General features: G+C 31.0%; 1 protein-coding gene across 1 annotated transcript; it reads right to left on the bottom strand.

Annotated features, from left to right (window-relative positions):
* Positions 1 to 5,253: 5,253 nt before the first annotated feature.
* On the bottom strand, positions 5,254 to 18,973 carry LOC110661859 (probable methyltransferase PMT14). The gene is made up of 7 exons (XM_021820657.2): positions 18,768 to 18,973; positions 17,297 to 17,968; positions 16,372 to 16,582; positions 8,617 to 8,899; positions 7,835 to 8,221; positions 6,938 to 7,015; positions 5,254 to 5,803 (listed from the first exon to the last, which is right to left on the bottom strand). Exons 2-7 carry the CDS (start codon positions 17,936 to 17,938, stop codon positions 5,566 to 5,568), a joined length of 1,839 nt encoding a protein of 612 aa, XP_021676349.2. The 5' UTR covers positions 17,939 to 17,968; positions 18,768 to 18,973; the 3' UTR covers positions 5,254 to 5,565.
* Positions 18,974 to 20,530: the final 1,557 nt, after the last annotated feature.

Here is a 20,530-nt window from a genome sequence, read left to right as displayed (position 1 = left end):
TTCCATGTTTCCCTAAGTTATCTTACTAAATTATTTACATGCAATTTGGTTATTGAAAGTAAGTAGATAAACCATACAAAGAAATGAGGGAGGAGAAAAGAAATACAAACTCTTTAAAATAAACCTAAAACTAAAGAGAGGAAGGAGAAAAGAATTACAAAACCCAAAACTTTAAATTAAAAACTTAACTCTATTACAAGTCCCATTGACCCATTTCCCCAAGCAAAGGGTTTTGGAGTCCTCTTTTAAAGTTTCCTTCTTGATTTGAGTCCACACTTGTTTGGGGTACTTGCCTTATCTACACTTACCATTCTTGAATAAGGTGAGTAATTAAACCGCTTACCATTTATAAAAAGAGTAATTAAACCGCTTACCATTTATAAAACTTACCATTTTACATACTTACCGTATCTTTACTTATTTCCATATTTAAAAAGAAAGCAATTAAAAAAAGAAACTCAATAAAGGTAATTACAAAAGAAAAGGAAAGCAAATCTCCTAAGTCCAACCATGCAATTCGGCTAGGGTTGTGATGCAACCCTAGCTACGACTTCCTTTGGTCTATTCCATGGTTTTTAAGTCTCATGAACACCGAAAAAAAAGGAACAAAAGTATTAGTTTTGAATCAAACAATAAAAAATAAAATAAAATTCACAAAATAAATTATTAAATTTTACCTTTTCTATTTCAAATGCAACAACAATAAAAAAAAAATTGCAACAAAAATAAAAAAAAAATCCATAAAAAATAGAAAACAGGCATGAAAATGGATGCAATTTTATGGTAATGATCCTAATACATCGACGGAGAACTTAGAAAAAAGAAACAACAAAAAAGATTTATAGAAAAATTAAAATTAAATTTCAAAGTCAATACTGTTTACATGCACCCAAATTTTGTTATAATTTTTAAAAACAAGTTTGCTTACAAATTTGTATAGAATTAGAAAAATGCAAAGCATGAAAGTTTCAAACTCAAAAAGGTGAATTTATCACCAAGTTATGCCCTATCAAATTTCTAGGTTGTGTAGAAACACACAGAATCAAATACCAATATTTAAAAACTCATATCTTAAAATCTATAAATTAGATCAAGAAGTGTTATATATGAAAGTTGCACAATTTTCATGAAGAATCTAAAAAAAATAATTTAAGGACTAAAAGATCTGCCTAACTATGACTTATAAGCTAGGCAGTATCAAAGCTCCTTGAAGAACGTAAAGGAGTTAATGGGTTGCCCTCAAAATAATTTCATTACAATCATGAAAAGAAACTCAAGAATACTACACATGCATGAAAGAGATGTTATTTTTACGTTATACATGATTAAGTTACATTTTACATTATGTCTTACCTTTGAAAATTACTCAAACCTAAAGAAACGTAGAAGAAGAAGAACAGGAAAAGAGTTGGTATGTAGGAGACAGGTTAGGAGAGAGAAAGGCATATATGGTGGCTACTAAGATTTGTCTCTAGTGGTTGGCAAGTGCTATATGCATGTAAGTCAATGAGAATAAGTGCCTCTTTATAAGAGAATTAGGGGTATATTTATAGGCATGTCCCCATTTAGGAAGATTTTACCTAGATTTATTTAGGAAAAGATTTGATTTTGTACTTTCTACTAATTTCCTATTTAGCTAGAAAGATTAGATCAACTTCTTATTTAGTTAAAAAGAGCGGATATCTTCCTATTGAACTAAAAAAGAGCAGATCGTCTTTCTATTTTTCACTATGACATTTGGCCAAGAGGAAAAACTAACTGCCTTCTTTGCATTTTTTATTTTTATTTGTTTAAATATCTCTTCTTATATGTTTCCTTTTTTGGTTTAATTTTCCCTTACATGCAAAAGGAATACTAGATACACTCTCTCACTCTCTCTACTGGACAACATGGGCTTGGAGTAAGGTCTTAATAGGCCTTGCTTTAGTTGGCATTTCATGGGCTCACTCTGGTGGCTTTGGGTTGGGTCCAACTAAAGCACAGGAGGTCCATACCTTACTTTTAGGCCCTACAACACTCTCTAACCTATTTTATTATTTAATTTTTTTTTATTTTTCCTATGTGAACCTATTTAAATTTTATATTTTTAATTTTGATCATATGGAACATCATATATAATTTATTTTAGCATTTTCAACATCCCTGAGGCCTCTTAAAGCTTTCATCACTGGGCCGAACTACCTTAGATGTATATTTCACGAAACAAAAATTAACAGGTCTATAATAGTGAATTAGGTTTAAGTAAGAATTTTCTTGTATCTAACATCCTACATCTAAACAAAAGGGATAAATTAAGAGTAAAAAGAATATGTACAGAGAAAATGAGAGAAAGAAGATGGAGTAAATTTTAAAAATTTTATATAATTTTGTTTGTTTATTTTTCTTTTGTATGTTGCTAGGTTTGTTGTTCACGAAATGACTGAGTTAAAAAAAAAAATTGATTAGATTGAATGTGAATATATTTCTAATACGCTCTCATATTTGGCCCCCTTAAATAATTTTTCTAACAAAAATTTAAAATGTTAGATAATTTTCTTTTGACCTAATAAGCAAAAAAATATATATATATATTGAGCTTGTATTCTAAAACTTGGAGGATTTTTTTATTATCCTAATTAAATAAAAAATTAGTAATTTATATTTTTTAATTTTCTTTTAATTAATAAAAAATATATTTTAAACAAACTCAAATTGTTAGTGAAGTTCACCAAAAGCCTCCTAAGTTTAAATATTATGTCGATCGTTAGTCCATAGGTTTAAATTTAATATAACTAAATTTGAATGTTGTGCCTGTCATAGATCCCCTAAACTTTAATGACAAGTAAATGATCGATGAAAATGAAAATTTACACACAAAATTTCACAATACATTTGTAACTTTTATGTATAAAATGTTCAACATAAAATATATATATATATATATATTACATGCGAAATTTGTCATTATGCATGCAAAAAATATAATATAATTTACAATCAACATAGGAAAAATTCATAAATATTTAATCATAATCTAATTATTATTATCACTCATTTTAGAATATATAAATTTTTTATGATCGAAATAATATTTAAAATAGAAGAACTATCTATACCAATATAATTATCTTCGCTAATTTTAATTAAAAATTTGTTGTTATAAATTTAAATATTAAAATTTTCATTTAATAAGTCAACATGAATATTGATATCAAGCTAATAATATTTTAAATATAATTAAATTAATATAAGCTTGATTTTATATAAGAAATAATTTAAATGCTTTTAGATTATATATTTATTCTAAGGTTTGTATAGCGTAAATTAAGGTATATATATATGCCATTAAAATTATGAAGGTATATTGTACCAAAAAATAATTTGGATAAAATTTTTATATAATATTTCATTTAAAAATAGTTAAGACTCTTTTTTTATATAAAATAAAATTCACAATAATTAAACCCTAATATTTTTAAAATACAATTATTATTATTATTATTATTATTATTATTATTATTATTATTATTATTATTATTATTATTATTATTATTAAATCAATGATTTAGTTACAAACTCAGGAAATACTTATTTAAAAAGAATTTTATAGAGTTTTAAACACCATCCCCATAATGAGAGATCAAATTCTCTTATAGTTTCATTCATCCAATTCATTTGTGACTTATTTTATGTAATAATTTTAGTTATTTTCAATAATATTTATAATATCTTAAATACGATTGCATGTTACTCCATCTTATAATTTATAATTAATGTCTAAAGCATAATTAAAATATTTTTTATTAACATATTTTTTCTCATGTCGTGTTCTATTTTTTTGAAAAATTAATTAAAATATGCGTGCTATATATCATAAAAAATTCTCATGATATTAATTATTATACACTTGTAAACGCTTTACATATATCTTTACGGTTTTGAATAAAAAAGAGCACGATAGTATTTAAATTAGTAATTTTTTATATTCGGAGAAAATCATAATCACTCAAATACTCTTAATCATAGTATAGTATTGTATTGGCTAAAAAAAAAAAAAAAAAAAAAAAAAGGCCTTTGGCATACACCAAATCACAAGATAATAAATGCTAATTTGACTTAAAAGAGATCAATTGTGTTATGATGAGGCATGAGAAGGCCCACTCTTCGCTTTGGGTTAACTCATTTTGGTTGGTTGTTTCTCATTACCAATTCATCTACAGAGAAGTGACCTTAAAACTGTGGTTTGGGGACTCCGATTAGGGGATCAGTGCTCACTACCACCAACATAATTCACTTGTAGCTCCACCTATAGAACTTGATATGGATGCTGAATGGAAGTCCTGCATTTTTTTGTCAATTTGTCTGCCACAAAGAGGGTATGGGTGGGGTTAATGGCCAAGATTTTTCAGTTATGATGTAATGTGCAATTGTGCAAACCAGCACATTTGTTTTGGTATAATTAAGAGTTAAAATTCAAATTTGATAACTCATAGTAGTTTCAATTCCATTGATCTAAAACTCATTGGTTGCAAACCAGTACATTTGATGGCTTATATTTATAGGAAGCTTTTGAAATATGTGGTTACTTAAAAGGTAGGTTAGATCCATAATTTGCTAATCAATCCGCTTAAATATTAGTCTATTGATACACATGCCGAATGAAGTGTATATAAAATGGGAGATTGAATTTTGATTTAGGAACTTGGGTTCAGGCTAGGGAAGGTAATAGAGCAACTTGAACCAATTACATGTGATACATGAATATTTTCAATTATTTCTAGTTATAAAAATTTTAATGTTATGTGATTTTATATTTAATTAGGATCACGTGCCTAACTATGCTTTTGCGAGTAATCATGTAGGGCATAAGAAAATAGAACTTGCAAAAGAAAATTGCAGAAAATGCACTGTTTTTGGTTCAATGAAGGGACCCGTACGGGTCGAACGGTTTAATACCAAGTCAGTTGGTTCTTTCCTGTTTTCCTCTTTTAAGAGATTCAAAAGCAAACCCAAATCGATTTTAGGTCCCATGCTCCAGGTTGACTGCCAGGTCGGTCCAGGCTGAAGGCAGATTCGAATATATATATATAATAAATTTGCACCTGTATGTGCAAAAACAAAACAAAAAGTTTCATATATTTAAAGAGAATGAAAATTTTTTCCAAATACTGTAGTTTCAGATAGAGGCTTCATGAATAGTGGGATGGCATTCAGTGACCTATGGAAAATCAAATAAAAGAAAAAGATGAATAATTAATGATTCAGATAAATCAATTAACAAACACAATCTTGATTAAAAAGTGCCATGGTTATTGTAATCACTATTGCAATCTTGACTACTCACCCAATTATTTATCCAGCAAATACAATTTCTATTCTGCTCTCCAAAATAAAATCCAAGAGTGTTTAGCTTGGATAATTCATACATTTGCTGCACATCTGCAAGAACATGTATTAAAAACTTACATATGCCTGCTCCAAACATCAAAACCCTTCAGTCCCATGCCGTGTTCGGAGCAACAGAATCACTTCTTTACTTCTGTATGATTTGCATTATTTTTGCCTCCAAAAGAATTGACTTATGGCTTATTCATCATTTGATGTGCTGTTTCCTGCGCCACCAACCCAGTACTGTTTGACAGCAACCAATATCTTCTCAGGCACAAGGGGTCCATCCTCATGATCAATCATTTTTGTATCCCATCTCATGCCTCCTGAGATTTTCCTAACCTCATTGAGAACATCAACCTCGTCTCTGAATATTACAGTCCCTTGGGGACGCAAAATGCGATCCATTTCCAGAAGGATGTCCTCTAATTTACACCTGTTATGTCATTCAAATATGTTGATCAGAAATTAGTGGTAGTGAAAGTTTTGGTGATTAAGTCCAACAATATGTACAATGATTTTGTTATAGCCATTGATCATAGTGGGTCTCATGTGGATCCCATCATAATCAATGATCAAAATCTTGTATGGAAAAAATTTTGGCACATATGGATCAAAAAACTTGCAAAATGTCTCCTCAAAAGGCATTTTAATGCCGGTAAACTTAAAATAGAGGATATGACTTGCCTACAAGAGTATTGCATCAAACCAATGGACGAGTGCCAAGTACTTTGAGTGTTTTACACTTGGCTAATGAATGATTGACATGTACTCGAATTTTTACAAACTCACCCATACTTGGCACTCTAATGGCTTGATGTAATACACCAATTGTAGGCAAGAATTTTCCGAAAATAGAACCTTCCTACAACGAAAAAAGAAATGATGACTGCAATGACACAGCCCATGAAATCATAAAATAAAAATTTTGAACTTTAATATTAGGAGAGAAACTTTAATATTGGGTTTCTATCTCAACCAAGAAATGCATTGATACAAGTAGAAAAATACAGATGATGCAATAAGCTCAAAATATAATATTAGCTTTGATTACACATGTAGCTAAACAAAAGGTGTTAAAAAAAAAAAAAAACATGTACATGAGCATAAATCCAAACATGATAAAATAATAAAAATTGCATAGCACTAATAAAATGGCCTAATCACAAAAAAAATCCAAACATTTTCACGAAATTGCAATTCAACCCAATGGTTTTTAATTTTAGCAATTTTGGCTAAATTGCGCAAATTGATTACAATTGTATCAAATTGATAAAAATAAGGTTTCCCTTTGTACCTAACTGTCCAAAATTAGGCTTATAATTATCAATCTCTCCCCTCACTATAGTTTTTGGCCAAAAAATTAGCCGAAATTGTCAAAATTGGAACCCTAATTTTGATCAATTGGATAAAATTGCAACAAATATGTTGAAATTAGCCAAAATTGAACCATTGGATTAAATTGCAATTCAACAAAATGTTGGGCTTTTTTTTTATCAGTAGGCCCAGTTAAATTAGCCATAACTCACGTATTCATGAAGAAGAAGAAAGAGAAGATTTAGAAGCTCACGAGTTCTGGTACATGCTAAATACACCACTGGCATGAATGAAGTCATATGTCCTTGGGTATGTTGAGAATCCTTCACACCTGAAAGTAGAGATCAAATGAAATGTCATTTGGATTTCAACTTCAAAGCAAGAACTTGTTGGGTTTCAACAGTGACATTTTCGAGTTCATCCCTGAAATATATTTAATAATAGATGGAATTAACAATTTGTATGATGGCTTATACTTCCAGAACATATCATCATCGTTGAGACAAAGAAGACTCTGAAAGGACATGGGCATTTCTCAGAGCCATCTATATTATATGTTCTGCTTTCATATTTTCTATCTTTTTCTCTTCCCATTTGGTATTTGATTTGTCAATGCCCATACACAAATTCCATAAATGGTACATTAAACCCGAGTTGATTTCGCTTAAACCAATTGTGAAGGAAGTTGAAAAAGCAGCAGCTACATGAGTAACAACAAAAAGAAAGAAGTGAAATAATGAAATTCCTCTCAAAATGCACTAGAAGTTTTATGGAGGAAACGGAGAAAGACTACAAGCTGCATAGAACAGGTCAACAGCCAGGTTCATTTTTGTCAATACTGTAAATAAAACTTCATGCTACAATTTCCCAGTGGATCTCAATATGATTGACAAACTGCACTAGTATTGGGTCAGCAAATGTGAGGTTAGACATGGGTGTTTCCTAGTTTAGCTGGTAAAATCTCATGTTATCTAGTTTGAGGACTTGGGGATTGAATCCCTAATGAGGGTTTTCGAGGGAAAGGACTACTTCCATTGTAATTGTCCATCAATTGGATCACTAACATTGAAATTATAAAGTGACAGTATAGCCACATGATATCAGATGACGTAAAATTGGCAGTAAAGAGGGAAGATTCATAACGACATACCAGTCATGATAGATTCCAACTAGTCCTCTCTCATAAATAACACCTAAAGTGTTCTTAGCAATTGTAGGCACAACATTCATCACCCAAGACTTCTGTGATTCAAGTGCAGCTGCAAAGCCTCCAAGCCCTGCATTCATATCCATCACATTCCGATATCTTGTGGTGCCAATCAATTTGTTGATCCTTTTGTATTCATTTACATGCTTTTTCCAAAGTTTATTGTCCTCTTCATAAGATTCTGCTGTGATGCCCTCAACTAGTCCCTTAGCTATTCGAGGAGGCACTGCAAAAAGCCTTTCTGGAAACTTCTTCAACCCCCCACCAGCTACTTCTTTTGCACTGGTTACCTTAGGGAAGGGCGTTACACATGTTTCCATTTCCTTGTACCTAAAATAAACCATAGAAGAAAGAATTAGGGTGGAAACCCGAGCAATTTGTATAATTTACAAGACCTGTTATAGGCAACAGTATTTTTCCCCCTTTCAAAAGGCATGGTATCAAGTTCAGAATATACAACAACAATTAAACCTTAATCCCAAACTAGTTGGGGTCCACTATATAGATCTTCTTTCACCATTCATCTCTATTTAATATCAATTCCGCATCAATATTCAAAAATTTATCAGGTTCAGAACAATAAGGAGCAGGTGGAGTGAAACAATTTTATTGCAGAGTGACCTTTAACTGTTTTACTATAGTTACCATCAACATCACTATCAATTCATCAGTGTCTTACTTGATACTACACATTCATCAGCAAATCAAGGTGAATGAAAACTCACCAGACATTATCAGCATTGCCTGATTTGCACATGCTGATAGACTTCCTTTGGCAATTTTTCTCATTTTCCCGTTTTCTCCAGATAGCAATATCTCCTTTCTCATACTTTTTCTCCCAGCAAAGGCTTTCAGCAATCTCTTCAATCTTTCTTTGCTCAGCCTGTAGATCCTTCTTTGACCGCTTCCAGGTCTGATAGTATGTCTTCCAATTTATTGGAGGGCCAGACAGGATCCAATATCCTCCAGGTCTGAGAACTCGATCAACTTCCATTAGGTACATTCCCTCTGTACACAGAAGTCCATGAAAAGGTTGTCCAAACTTCCAACAAATAAACAGGAATTTATTCCATAGAATCAATTAGAAGTAATTCAGTATCAAATTTTTAATTACTATAGAGGACATAAAAGAAACAAGAAATTGGAAGTTTAACCCAAAATTTTAATTTTCATGAAATCACAAACTCATCACTAGATTTAAAGTTCAGTTGTTCACGAGTAAATTCATGCAGTCCACAAGTTTCAATAAAGCAAACAACTTCACGCATAAACAAGATCACCTATAGATAGAAACAGTGTAAACTTTCAAGCGAACATGGTAAGATTGGTAAACTTCCAAGTTTTGTGTGCACGATTCCCGGTTCTACCAAATTGAATGGAAAAGCACCAACCAAAGTCATTACTGACTTTATACTAATGTTTTTCTATGTTTTTTAGAGACATTATAATCTAATTATAATGTACTATATGTACGCTAATACAATAAAAATTTATTTTATTAAGCTTTATTCATATTTAAATTTCCAATTAGTAAACTAGTATATCATAATAAGGTACCTAATATTATGAAACAATGGATGCAAAAATTGAACACGTGTTAAATTACATAATCAAATGATTTACTAAAATTAATTAAGTTATAGAAATTAAATTTAAAGACATAAATACATTAATTATGCAAAAATATAAGTAAATTATATATGAAATAAAACTTTAAATTATATGAAAGTTTTATACAAATTCTATTATAACTTGAAGAAAAATATGATAATGTGAATTTTACATATTTTTAAAAGATTTTAAGAAAATATCTTTATTTGAAAAAGATAAGCTATAATTTAATTTGTTTCAGAAAATAAATAAGTAGTTTTAGCTAAATTGACATAGTTTTGATGTTAGGAAATTAAGACTTGAACCAAGAACCAATAATCAAGAATCGAAGAAACCAAAGACTTTGGTACCAATTCTAATTTTAGAAAAGAAAAGAAAGAAAGGGCAAAAAAAAAAAATAGAGGTTTGATTCGATTTTGGGGATATCCTAACTAACGTAGAACTAGGAACACTCAAAAAGGAAAAGGAACAAAATGTTCAAAACTCTTATTAAATTCTCAATTGTCAATAATAATCATAACAAGCTCTCTAATATAATACCTAGATGTATAAGTATTTATAGGATAATATTAATCCTTTCACTACTAGGATTAGGAAATCCAAAATAAGAAAACACTAAACCAATCTAATTAGGAATCTAATACCAACACTAACTAGGAAATTTTAGACAATAGAATTCTTAAATAATTACAAATAGTACTTCCGATTTAAATTTCCTAAATAATAGAAATCTAAATTTTAACTCCGCCTAAGTAGTTTGCGCTTAGCCAGTCCCAAGCCCGAATAAAGGAGGAGAGTTGCGATAGGTGACAACCAACGTAAAATTTCGTCACACCTTATGATATGGATTCAAATGATATAAACGTTGGGGCGTCCTCTACTAACGACGCGCTACATCGAAGCCCGTGTGTAGTGAGAAATATGCAAGGGTGTAGGGTGTTCACCGAAAGCGACGCACCATGCCCACGCCTGGGTGTGGTGTTAAGTGAGCAAGGGTTCCCACAACATGAACGGGTGTGGGTAAAGAAGTTAGTCCATAGGACAAATAGTAGAACAGATAGTGGAACAGAACACAAGATAGACATAGAAAACAATAAAAGATATCATAGAAGGAGACCAATTAGGAAGGAGCAGGATAGGAGGAGGATCAGGGTTGGTACTTGAAATGTTGGATCACTTACAGGAAAATTAATGGAGCATGTGGATACCTTGGAAAGGAGAAGGGTGAATATCACTTGCATTCAGGAGACTAAATGGGTAGGAGAGAAAAGTAAGGAAGTAGGTAATTCAGGGTATAAACTGTGGCTTACCGGAAAGGAGAGAAACAAGAACGAAGTAGGCATAATCATAGACATGACATTAAAAGACGCAGTAATAGCTGTGAAAATAGTAGGAGATAGAATTATACTAGTAAAACTAGTACTAGAAGGAGAAACAATAGATATAGTTAGTGCTTATGCCCCACAAATAGGACTAGACAATGAGAGTAAACAAAGGTTTTGGAAAGATATGGATGATTTAATGCAAAGCATACCGAATGAAGAGAATGTTTTCATTGGTGGAGATTAGAATGGACATATAGGAAGTGATAGACAAGGTTATGAGAATGTTCATGGAGGTTTTGGTTTTGGCAGTCGAAATGAGGAGGGAAAAAGCATCCTGGATTTTGCTATGGCATACGATCTAATACTAGCAAATACCTACTTTATAAAAAGAGAGTCACATTTAGTGACTTTCAAAAGTGGGCAACATAGAAGCCAAATCGACTTCCTCTTAACCAGGAAGACAAATAGAGCTCTATGCAAGGATTGCAAGGTCATTCCAGGAGACGCTTTAACAAGTCAACATCGGTTGGTGGTCTTGGATGTCAAGTTTAGGAACAATTCAAGTAAGGTCAGAAGAAATAGTGTAGCTCGAACAAAGTGGTGGGAGTTCAAATGAGTAAAGCAAATGAAGTTCAAAAATGAGCTTCTCGAATCCGAAGTATGGAAGCTGGATATGGAGGCCAATGATATGTGGATATAGATGGCATCAAAGATTAGAGAAGTAGCTAGAAAGGTACTTGGAGAGTCTAAAGGACATGGACCACCCACAAAAGAGAGATGGTGGTGGAATGAGGAAGTACAAAAGGCAATGAAGAGAAAAAGAGAATGGTATAAGAAATTATCTAAATGTGATAATAATGAGGCATATGAACAGTACAAGATAGCAAAGAAAGAGGCAAAAAAGACAGTTAGTCAAGCAAGAGCACAAGCCTTTAAAAAGTTATATAAGAAACTTGGAACTAAAGAAGGGGAGAAAGATATTTATAGATTAGTAAGGAGGAGAGAAAAGAAAATGTCAAAATCTCAATCAAGTTAGGTGCATTAAGGATAAAGAAGGAAAAGTGTTGGTGAAAGATGAGGACATTAAAGAAAGATGGAGAAATTATTTTAATGATCTCTTTAATAATAGTCAAAATGGTAATATCGTGAACATAGATTATAGAACAATAGAAAAGAATGTGAATTATACTAGAACGATTAGATCTTTAAAAGTAAAAGAAGCACTTAAGAGAATGAAAGTTAATAAAGCCTGTGGACCCGATAAAATACCAATTGAAGTGTGGAAGTGTTTGGGAGATATGGGAGTGGTATGGTTAACTAAATTATTTAATAAGATTCTAAACTCAAAGAAAATGCCTGATGAATGGAGGAAGAGTATTTTAGTACCTATTTTTAAAAATAAGAGAGGCATACAGAGTTGCTCAAACCATAGGGGAATTAAACTCATGAGTCATACCATAAAGTTGTGGGAGAGAGTTGTGGAGCATCGACTACGTCATGATACTTCTATCTCTCTCAATCAATTTGGTTTCATACCCGGTCATTCAACTATGAAAGCGATCTTTCTCATTTGAAGCTTGATGGAGAAATATAGAGATGTAAAGAAAGATCTACACATGGTTTTTATTGATTTGAAGAAGGCTTATGATAGTGTTTCAAGAGATGTCTTATGGAATGTGTTAGAACAAAAGAGGGTATCTATTAGGTACATACAAGTGTTGAAAGATATGTATGAAGGAGCAACTACTATTGTGCGCACAGTGGGAGCGGGCACAAGAGATTTTCCGATCTCAATTGGATTACACCAAGGATCAGCCATAAGTCCTTACTTTTTTACATTAGTTTTAGATGAATTGACGAAACATATACAAGAGAGTATTCCTTGGTGCATGATGTTTGCGGATGATATTGTTCTGATAGATGAGACACGAGAAAGAGTCAATAGAAAGCTAGAACTTTGGAGAAGTACTCTAGAGTCAAAGGGTTTTAAGTTAAGTAAAACGAAGACAGAATACATGCATTGCAAGTTCAGTGAAGGCCAAACTGGTGATAGGGAAAGAGTTAGTTTAAATGGAGTGGTATTGTCCCAAAGTAATCACTTTAAATATCTAGGCTCAGTTCTTTAAGTAGATGGGGGATGTGAGGAGGATGTTAGTCATAGGATTAAAGCTGGATGGTTGAAGTGGAGACGTGCCACGGGAGTTTTATGTGATCGTAAGATTCCCAATAAGTTGAAAGGAAAATTTTACCGCATGACCATACGACCAATCGCTATGTTATATGGTAGTGAGTGTTGAGCACTGAAAGAGTCGTATGCGTCTAAGATAAGAGTTGCAGAGATGAGAATGTTAAGGTGGATGAGTAGCCATACTAGACTAGATATAGTCCGTAATGAGAGTATTAGAGAAAAGGTAGGAGTGGTGCCAATTGAAGATAAGTTGAGAGAAGGGAGATTGAGGTGGTTTGGTCATGTGAAGCGTAGACATACGAAGGCTCCAGTCAGACAAGTAAAGCACATTAGGTTAGAGGATAGAAAGAAAAAAAGGGGGTAGACCTAAATTGACTTGGAGGAGAGTAGTACAACATGACCTAAAAGCATTACCCATTTCTGAGGATTTAACCCAAAATCGTTGAGAGTGGAGAAAGCGAATCCATATAGCCGACCCTAAATTTTTGGGATAAAGACTTAGTTGAGTTGAGTTGAGTTGAGTTGAGTTGAGTAATAGAAATCTAAATTTCCTAACTGTACTTAAAAGTTCAACTAAAGATCTTAAATTCACAATAAACAATTAAATCAACATAATTCATAAATTTAGTTTTCTTTGATTACATCACCAATGCCCAAAACAAACCGTGCACAACCCTATGCAGAGAAATAGGTGGCATAGATGGAATAATTGAGAAACTCATATCTATGACTATGACCTATCTTCTTGAAGGCACCATGCATTTTATGACTAAGAGTCAAGAGATGTAGGACTTTCCAAATTCCAAGATCCTGTTTGAAGAATAAGAATGAGTACAAGACAACTAAGACAACAATGCAAAGGAGAGATTATGATGAGCATGGTGTCTTTTGTTGCTTTGGTGATATTAGTTTCTTTCATTGCTAGGAAGTAGAACATGTCCAAATCCAAATACAAATGTTGATTTAATTTCCAAGTAACATTGTAAAAAATAATAGAGTGGGTTTGTGTCATTTTGCATGTTGATTCCTTCAAACTCAGTTAAAAGAAACAACCCCTTTAGTTTTAAAAAAAGGAAAAATTACTATTTAGTCCTTGTATTTTAACGAAACTAACTACTTGGTCTCTGTATTTTGAAAAATACACCATTTAGTCCCTATATTTTGCTTTCGTTAAACTATTTAGTCCTTCCGTCAAATTTTCCGTTATTTATGCTATTTAAACTACTATTTAGTCTCTCTATTTTAAGAAAACTAATTAGTTAATCCCTATATTTTAAAAAACACTACTATTTAGTCCTTCTATTTTAGTAAACTAATTAGTTGGTCAATGTATTTTGAAAAATATTGCATTTTGAAAAATATATTATTAGATAAAAATAAAAATTTTATTATGCGGAAACTAAACCTGAATTTATATATTTTTTTTAAATTTCAATTCTTTGGACATCATTTTTATATTTTCACTACTGGGAAATAATTTTCCTTTATTACTTATTTACTTACAAATTTAAGTAAACTGATTAATTTTTTTTATAGACGATTTGTACCTTTTTATTAGCAAATGAAAACAAAGAGAGAATGATATGGAGAAGGGTGCGAGTGTAGAGGAGAAGCAATATGGAGAGATAGAAATAAGAGAAGATAAGAGAAAAATAAGGGGAAGAGAAGTATGATAATTTAAATATAAAAATAATTATAGAACTAAATAGTTAACGGAGTCAAATTACAAGGACTAATTAATGTGTTTTTCTAAAATATAGGAATTAACTAATTAGTTTCACTAAAATATAAGGACTAAATAGTAATTTGACCAGTATTGACTAACGGAAAAATAGACAGAGAGACTAAACAGTTTAACGGAGACAAAATATAGAAATTAAATAGTATATTTTTCAAAATACAGAGATCAAGTAGTTAATTTCGTTAAAATACAAAGACTAAATAGTAATTTACCAAAAAAAAGTATATAACTCAATAACACAAATTTCTCTTCTCACATCAATGCTTTTAGATTTCAACTGATTGACTACAAAAAATAGCTTTTTAGTTCTTGAATATTCGCGGATGATTACCCTACCTATACCATAATATCAATATTGAATTAAAAGTTTAAGTACCAAATATGAAAATGTGGAGGGCAAAATTTAATTAATCGTGAAGTTAGAACATCCATTTCAATTTATTTTCAATGTGATTACAAATTATGAAGTTTACTAAAATATTATGTTTAATAATATGATTAAAATCTAACGTGATTTTGTGTGTGAGTGTGGATATATATATTTTTTAAAGGATATTTTTCTGGGTTTGTTAATTCTTATGATTTTATGATCCCAGTTTATGACCTCTTCACTAACTATGAGTTAAAAATGTTAGTTTAATCTTCTTTCCCTTATGAGAAATACCTATTTATCAATTACCACGACAAACTTAGAACCTCTCAAATATATCAAATAAGAGAACAGGATAATAAATCTATCCAGCATGTCACTCGTTGCATGACATTTTAAAGATTTGTGTAATAGCAACACAAAGAATCAAAAACCTATGTAATCCATGCAAAATAAATAAGCACAACATTAATAAGTAGCACAAAGTTATGTCATGCATCACATCATGTACAACAAACAGAAAATGCATATCAAATCCTAAAGGCTTTAGTTTGTATGTTGATACAAACAAATGTATATACAATTTTTCTTACATCAAAATTCACATATTTTTTGAATTGAATGTGTATATTTGCAGTTCTAAATTTTTGTTACAAAGTGACCCAGAGTAAAATATAAAATATGAAGTATACTTCATGGACAATATGATGTAGAAGTGAAAAACATGTCAAACTAAAAATGATGCATAAACTTTTTTTTTTTTTTTGAGAAAAAGGAACTCTTTTTAAAGAAAGTAATGTAGAGAGATCTTATTCTTTCTGTCATTTGCAAACTTGAAGGCATATTAATTTGTCCACTGAGTAATGACTACAGAGGGAATATGGACATAAAATCTTCTAGAATACTGATATAGCTTACAATGTTAAATTTACTCATAAGTATGATTTGCAATTGCATGTAACATCTGCAGGATTTATACATGAGACTTGATTGTGGAGAAGTTTATTACTTGACGATAAATTTCTTTTCACATTTCATGAATACTTTTTTATACTTGTGAATTGTGATAATAATTTTCTGCAGTGGACATGAAATCACAGTTTCAAAGTTAAAGTTATCACAAGGGCTCATCAATTATCAAAATAGTGAAATGTTTGGCTAGGAATCAAATGTCTTTCACACTTCAATGTAAATACACAGAGAAAAGAATTCCTCATCATTCACGTTGGAATTTGAACTACTTACCATTTGAGGTCCATGGTATAAGACATCGAGAGCACTGAGCCATATCAAAAGCTCTTGACGGGTATGGAAGACGTATTGATCCAAGAACCCCAATAACTGCAGGTACTCCTCGCTCCAATGCAAATTGTATCTGTGCCTCATGGTTGTCTCGTGGTGCAAAGGACATTGACAATACATTCCTTTTCATCAGATACGCACCCCAACTTGCAACCTACACATTTTCTGACTTCATCAGGTCAGCAAGCATAATCAAATAAAGCAGCCACTGACTCAGACGTCTCATCTTTGTAGTGGATAAGGGATGAGGAGGAAGGAAGAGAAGATTGGTGCTACAAAGAATGTAATTTTATGTCAAGTTTCTCACTTTTTGGATAACACATAAAATATAAAAACCTAATTTTACATGGAGACCTATAGTAGTCCATAGTCACAAGTCTATTACATCATGTGCACAAAGTCAAGAGGCTTTTACACTAGAACTTTTAAGAAAACAAGGAAAGAAGGCATAGGATATAGTCTGAAATAGTAGAGTATAAAGGACATGAAACCTTGTCATGTATATCAAGCCCTTTGAAGCAATGTACTCTACCCCTGTTTGGGTATATATAAAGACAAAATCAAGAGCATGATTATGCACCAAACTGCTACGGAACAGCCCTTAAACAACAGAGAAGTAGTAATGACCCACTTAGTCAGGTTTCAAGTATTTGAAGCCACAGAGTTTGTGCAGCTCTAAATTCTCAATCAATAAATCCAAGGCTAAAAGACCAAAGCCATAGGCATACTAGAGTTAAAATAAATGCTGACTAGCTGCTGGGAGAAGTAAAGAACTATGATTGAGTTATAAAGCTACTGCATACATAAAAACTTGAATACACCATTAACCATGCACCAATCAGTATTTTCACAGTAATTTAAAACATACCCCACAACCAGTATCTAAAGCAGTCCTGACAGACCCATCTGCTATTGGGATCACTGATGCAAGTTCATCAATGTATTTATCTGCACCCTGAGGGAACATGGTTCCTCCTCCTGGAAATTTGAACACATCCCCCTGAAACTGCACCCAATTCTGAACAGCCTTCTCCACGGTTAGGCTTTTATATGGAACATTAGCATAGTGGACATAGTCACGGCCTTTTGGCCATGGAAATGGGGTCCTATACCCTTTTGGTGCTGGAATAAGACAATGCAATTTTCCTTTTTCTGGTGGACAATGTCTTTCCCTGTATATCATATTTTCCCGTGGAAATTTCATTGCTTGATCTTGCTCTTGGCAAGGTGTATAATCAGTGTATTTAACATCACATGGCTTGAATACTTTAGTTTTTGGCTTAGATGGTTCGATAATCTCAACAGTATTGTGATGGGTTTCAAAGTTCAGATCAGGAAAGATATTGCAATCTGTTTGTTTGGTTACTGCCAAGGCTATTCTATCACCTTTACCAAAACCACTCCTCTGCCATGCTCCCAAGACATAAAAGAAACAGCACAAACAAAAAACAATAAATATTGACAAAGGACTTCGTGTTCTGCTGACTGGGGGGTTATGCTTCGAGCCCATGATATGGCTAGGACAATCCCTTGGAGCACACTGTAAGATACAGGATAGTTAGAAACAATGACTTGTGCGAATGGTATAGAAGAAGCCTAATGTTTTTTAAAGGGATAAAAGGAATTATTAACATTCAAAAACAGTTTGGGTTTAGATCAGTTTAGATCTTAAAAACTATGAAAAAAAGAATGCCTTCCACTTGACAATGACATCATTGTTAACTTGAGGCATAATTCAAGAAACAATTGTAAAACGGAATATTTAGCAAGATGGTTCAAGCAGCAATAAAACAAAATGAAATCAAATTTTAATAACTGGACTGCAATAATCTAAAGAATTCCGAGAGAAATATAAAGCTTGGACCAAAAAGTAAAAACCATCTACAGGTGACTAATAAAGCAAATCAGTTGCCATGAATGATAAATCTTGAGAGAACATGCTCATCAAGTAACATTGCTCAAATCAACAGACTAACATCAAATCTGGGAACTACAATAACACAAAGAAACAGCATAAATAGCTCAAATAGCTACTGCTACACTTCTGTCAAAACTTGGGACATAGATTTACACCTTGAAGGCCACCAAGAAGAACAAATCCCAAGCTCACGGCTCTTGCTTCAAGAAACTTAGCCCCACTAAGTATGTGAGAAAAGTTTAGCTTGTTTTTAAGCTCTAGTTACTCTAAAAATAAATCTCAAAGCTCAAACAAGAGTCTTGCTGTGATCCCAAGATAAAGATCAGAAAAAATGACAAGCATTTGCAGAATCAGGAAAAGAAATTGCCAAAAAAAAAAAAAAGAAACGTACAAGTGAAAGGAGAAGAGAAATAGATCAAACCTGAGAAGTGCTTGAAGCTCCTGAATCTCTCTCTCTCTCTCTCTAGATCTCAACAGGACTAGAAGTGGGTAGAGTGGTACGCATTGCAGTGTGAGCAAAAGGCTAAAAGCTACAACTCCTACTACTAGTAGACAAGTCTGTGCTGTGGACACGGAGAATGAGACCTGAGAGAATAGAGACGGAAACGTCGGAGAAGGAGCTTTATATGCAAATCAAAGTGTTTGATCAAAACTATAATTAGAAGCAGCCGCAGCGGTGAATCAGCAGATTTATCCGCTGTTAAAATATTCCAGAGCAGTATTATTCAATTTAAATGAAAAATTAAATCAATATTATTTTTTAATTTAGTTGTTTTTATAGTTCAGTTTTTTTTTTATTTTTTAACTACAATATCCACATCCGATTATAATTGAGGTTTTATTTTAAATTAGAATAATCTTTCTCACGTTTAGATTAATAATAGTATTCAGATAAAATTTTTTCAAGATAACGAGTTACTTGAAAATACTTATCGGTTTAAGTTTTTATCTATAATTAATTTTAATAAAAATTTATATTTAAAATTATACAATTATAAAAATTACTTCAACATATATAAATGCATGAATGAGAGAGTAATTTTTAATTGTTAAAAATACACTTAATCTAATTATTAACTTACAACTACTTATTTATAATTATTTTTATTTTTATTATTTTCGTTATTTCTTAATATTTTAATTAAATCTAAATTCTATGTACTTGAATTTCATTATACGGTCAAAAGTAAAATTTTAATTTTATTTATATTGGAATTAAATTAATGTGTTTATAAAAAATGGTTTTTGATTAAATATATATTTTATCTCAATTTAAATTTTATTTATAATACTATTTCTATTTGGTATAGTAATCTTGTGTTTAACTATTTATTATTCATATTATATTGTAAAATTATTAAATTACAGCTAAATTATTTTTTAAATATTTTAATTATCTATATCATATTATGAATAAAGTTTTAATTATAAATATTTATAACAAACATAAATCTTTTTAGGTGGAAAGCAAATTCTAATTCTATTTAAATTGAAATTAAACAATTGTGTTTTTAAGTATGATATTTAATATATTCTATTTTAATTTGAATTTATTATTATTTGCAATAATATTTCTATCTGGTTTGCCTATTAATTTCATGTTTAATTTTTTATTATTTATATTATATTATAAAAAATAAATTTCATTACAAATGTTTATGATAAACATAAATACTTTTTACTTAAACTCACAATAGAAACAAATATGATAAATAAGTACGATAAATTTTAAATATATTTAAATTTGAATTAAACTAATATGTTTATAAAATTAATATTTAATTAAATAAATTTATTTTAAGTTAAATTTAATTTTATTTTTAATAATATATTGATTTATAAATAAAAATAATAATGTAATCAAATATGAGAAATAGCTCTTATAATCTTTTCAATTCTCTTGATTTTAAACTCAATTAAACCTAAGAAGCACTATAATATATTCTATTTAATATTTATTTATCCAAAATTATTTTAAACTTCGAAAAGTGATCCTCACATAAAATTTGTCACTTTGACTTATTTTTTTATACCTTAAATAAGATTTCATCTTTGTCACATATGAAATACTTTCAATATAATTTGTGTAAAAATAATTGTAGCTATTTAAGATTAATAAAGGAAAAAAAATAATGTAAATTAAAAAGTTAATATATGATTTCACGTATTTACTTATTTTTTAGT

This window comes from Hevea brasiliensis, chromosome 18, assembly GCF_030052815.1.
Source record: "Hevea brasiliensis isolate MT/VB/25A 57/8 chromosome 18, ASM3005281v1, whole genome shotgun sequence".
Taxonomy (NCBI): Eukaryota; Viridiplantae; Streptophyta; class Magnoliopsida; order Malpighiales; family Euphorbiaceae; genus Hevea; species Hevea brasiliensis.
This window is presented reverse-complemented; position numbering and strand designations above follow the sequence as displayed.

Bases quoted from the DNA above. Each gene is read 5' to 3' on its own strand.
- LOC110661859 (XM_021820657.2), bottom strand. From the start codon at position 17,938: ATGGGCTCGAAGCATAACCCCCCAGTCAGCAGAACACGAAGTCCTTTG. The intron at 16,583-17,296 runs GTATGTTTTAAA...GAAAATGTGTAG, and splicing joins CTTTAGATACTGGTTGTGGG to GTTGCAAGTTGGGGTGCGTA. The intron at 8,900-16,371 runs GTAAGTAGTTCA...TTCTGTGTACAG, and splicing joins TATACCATGGACCTCAAATG to AGGGAATGTACCTAATGGAA.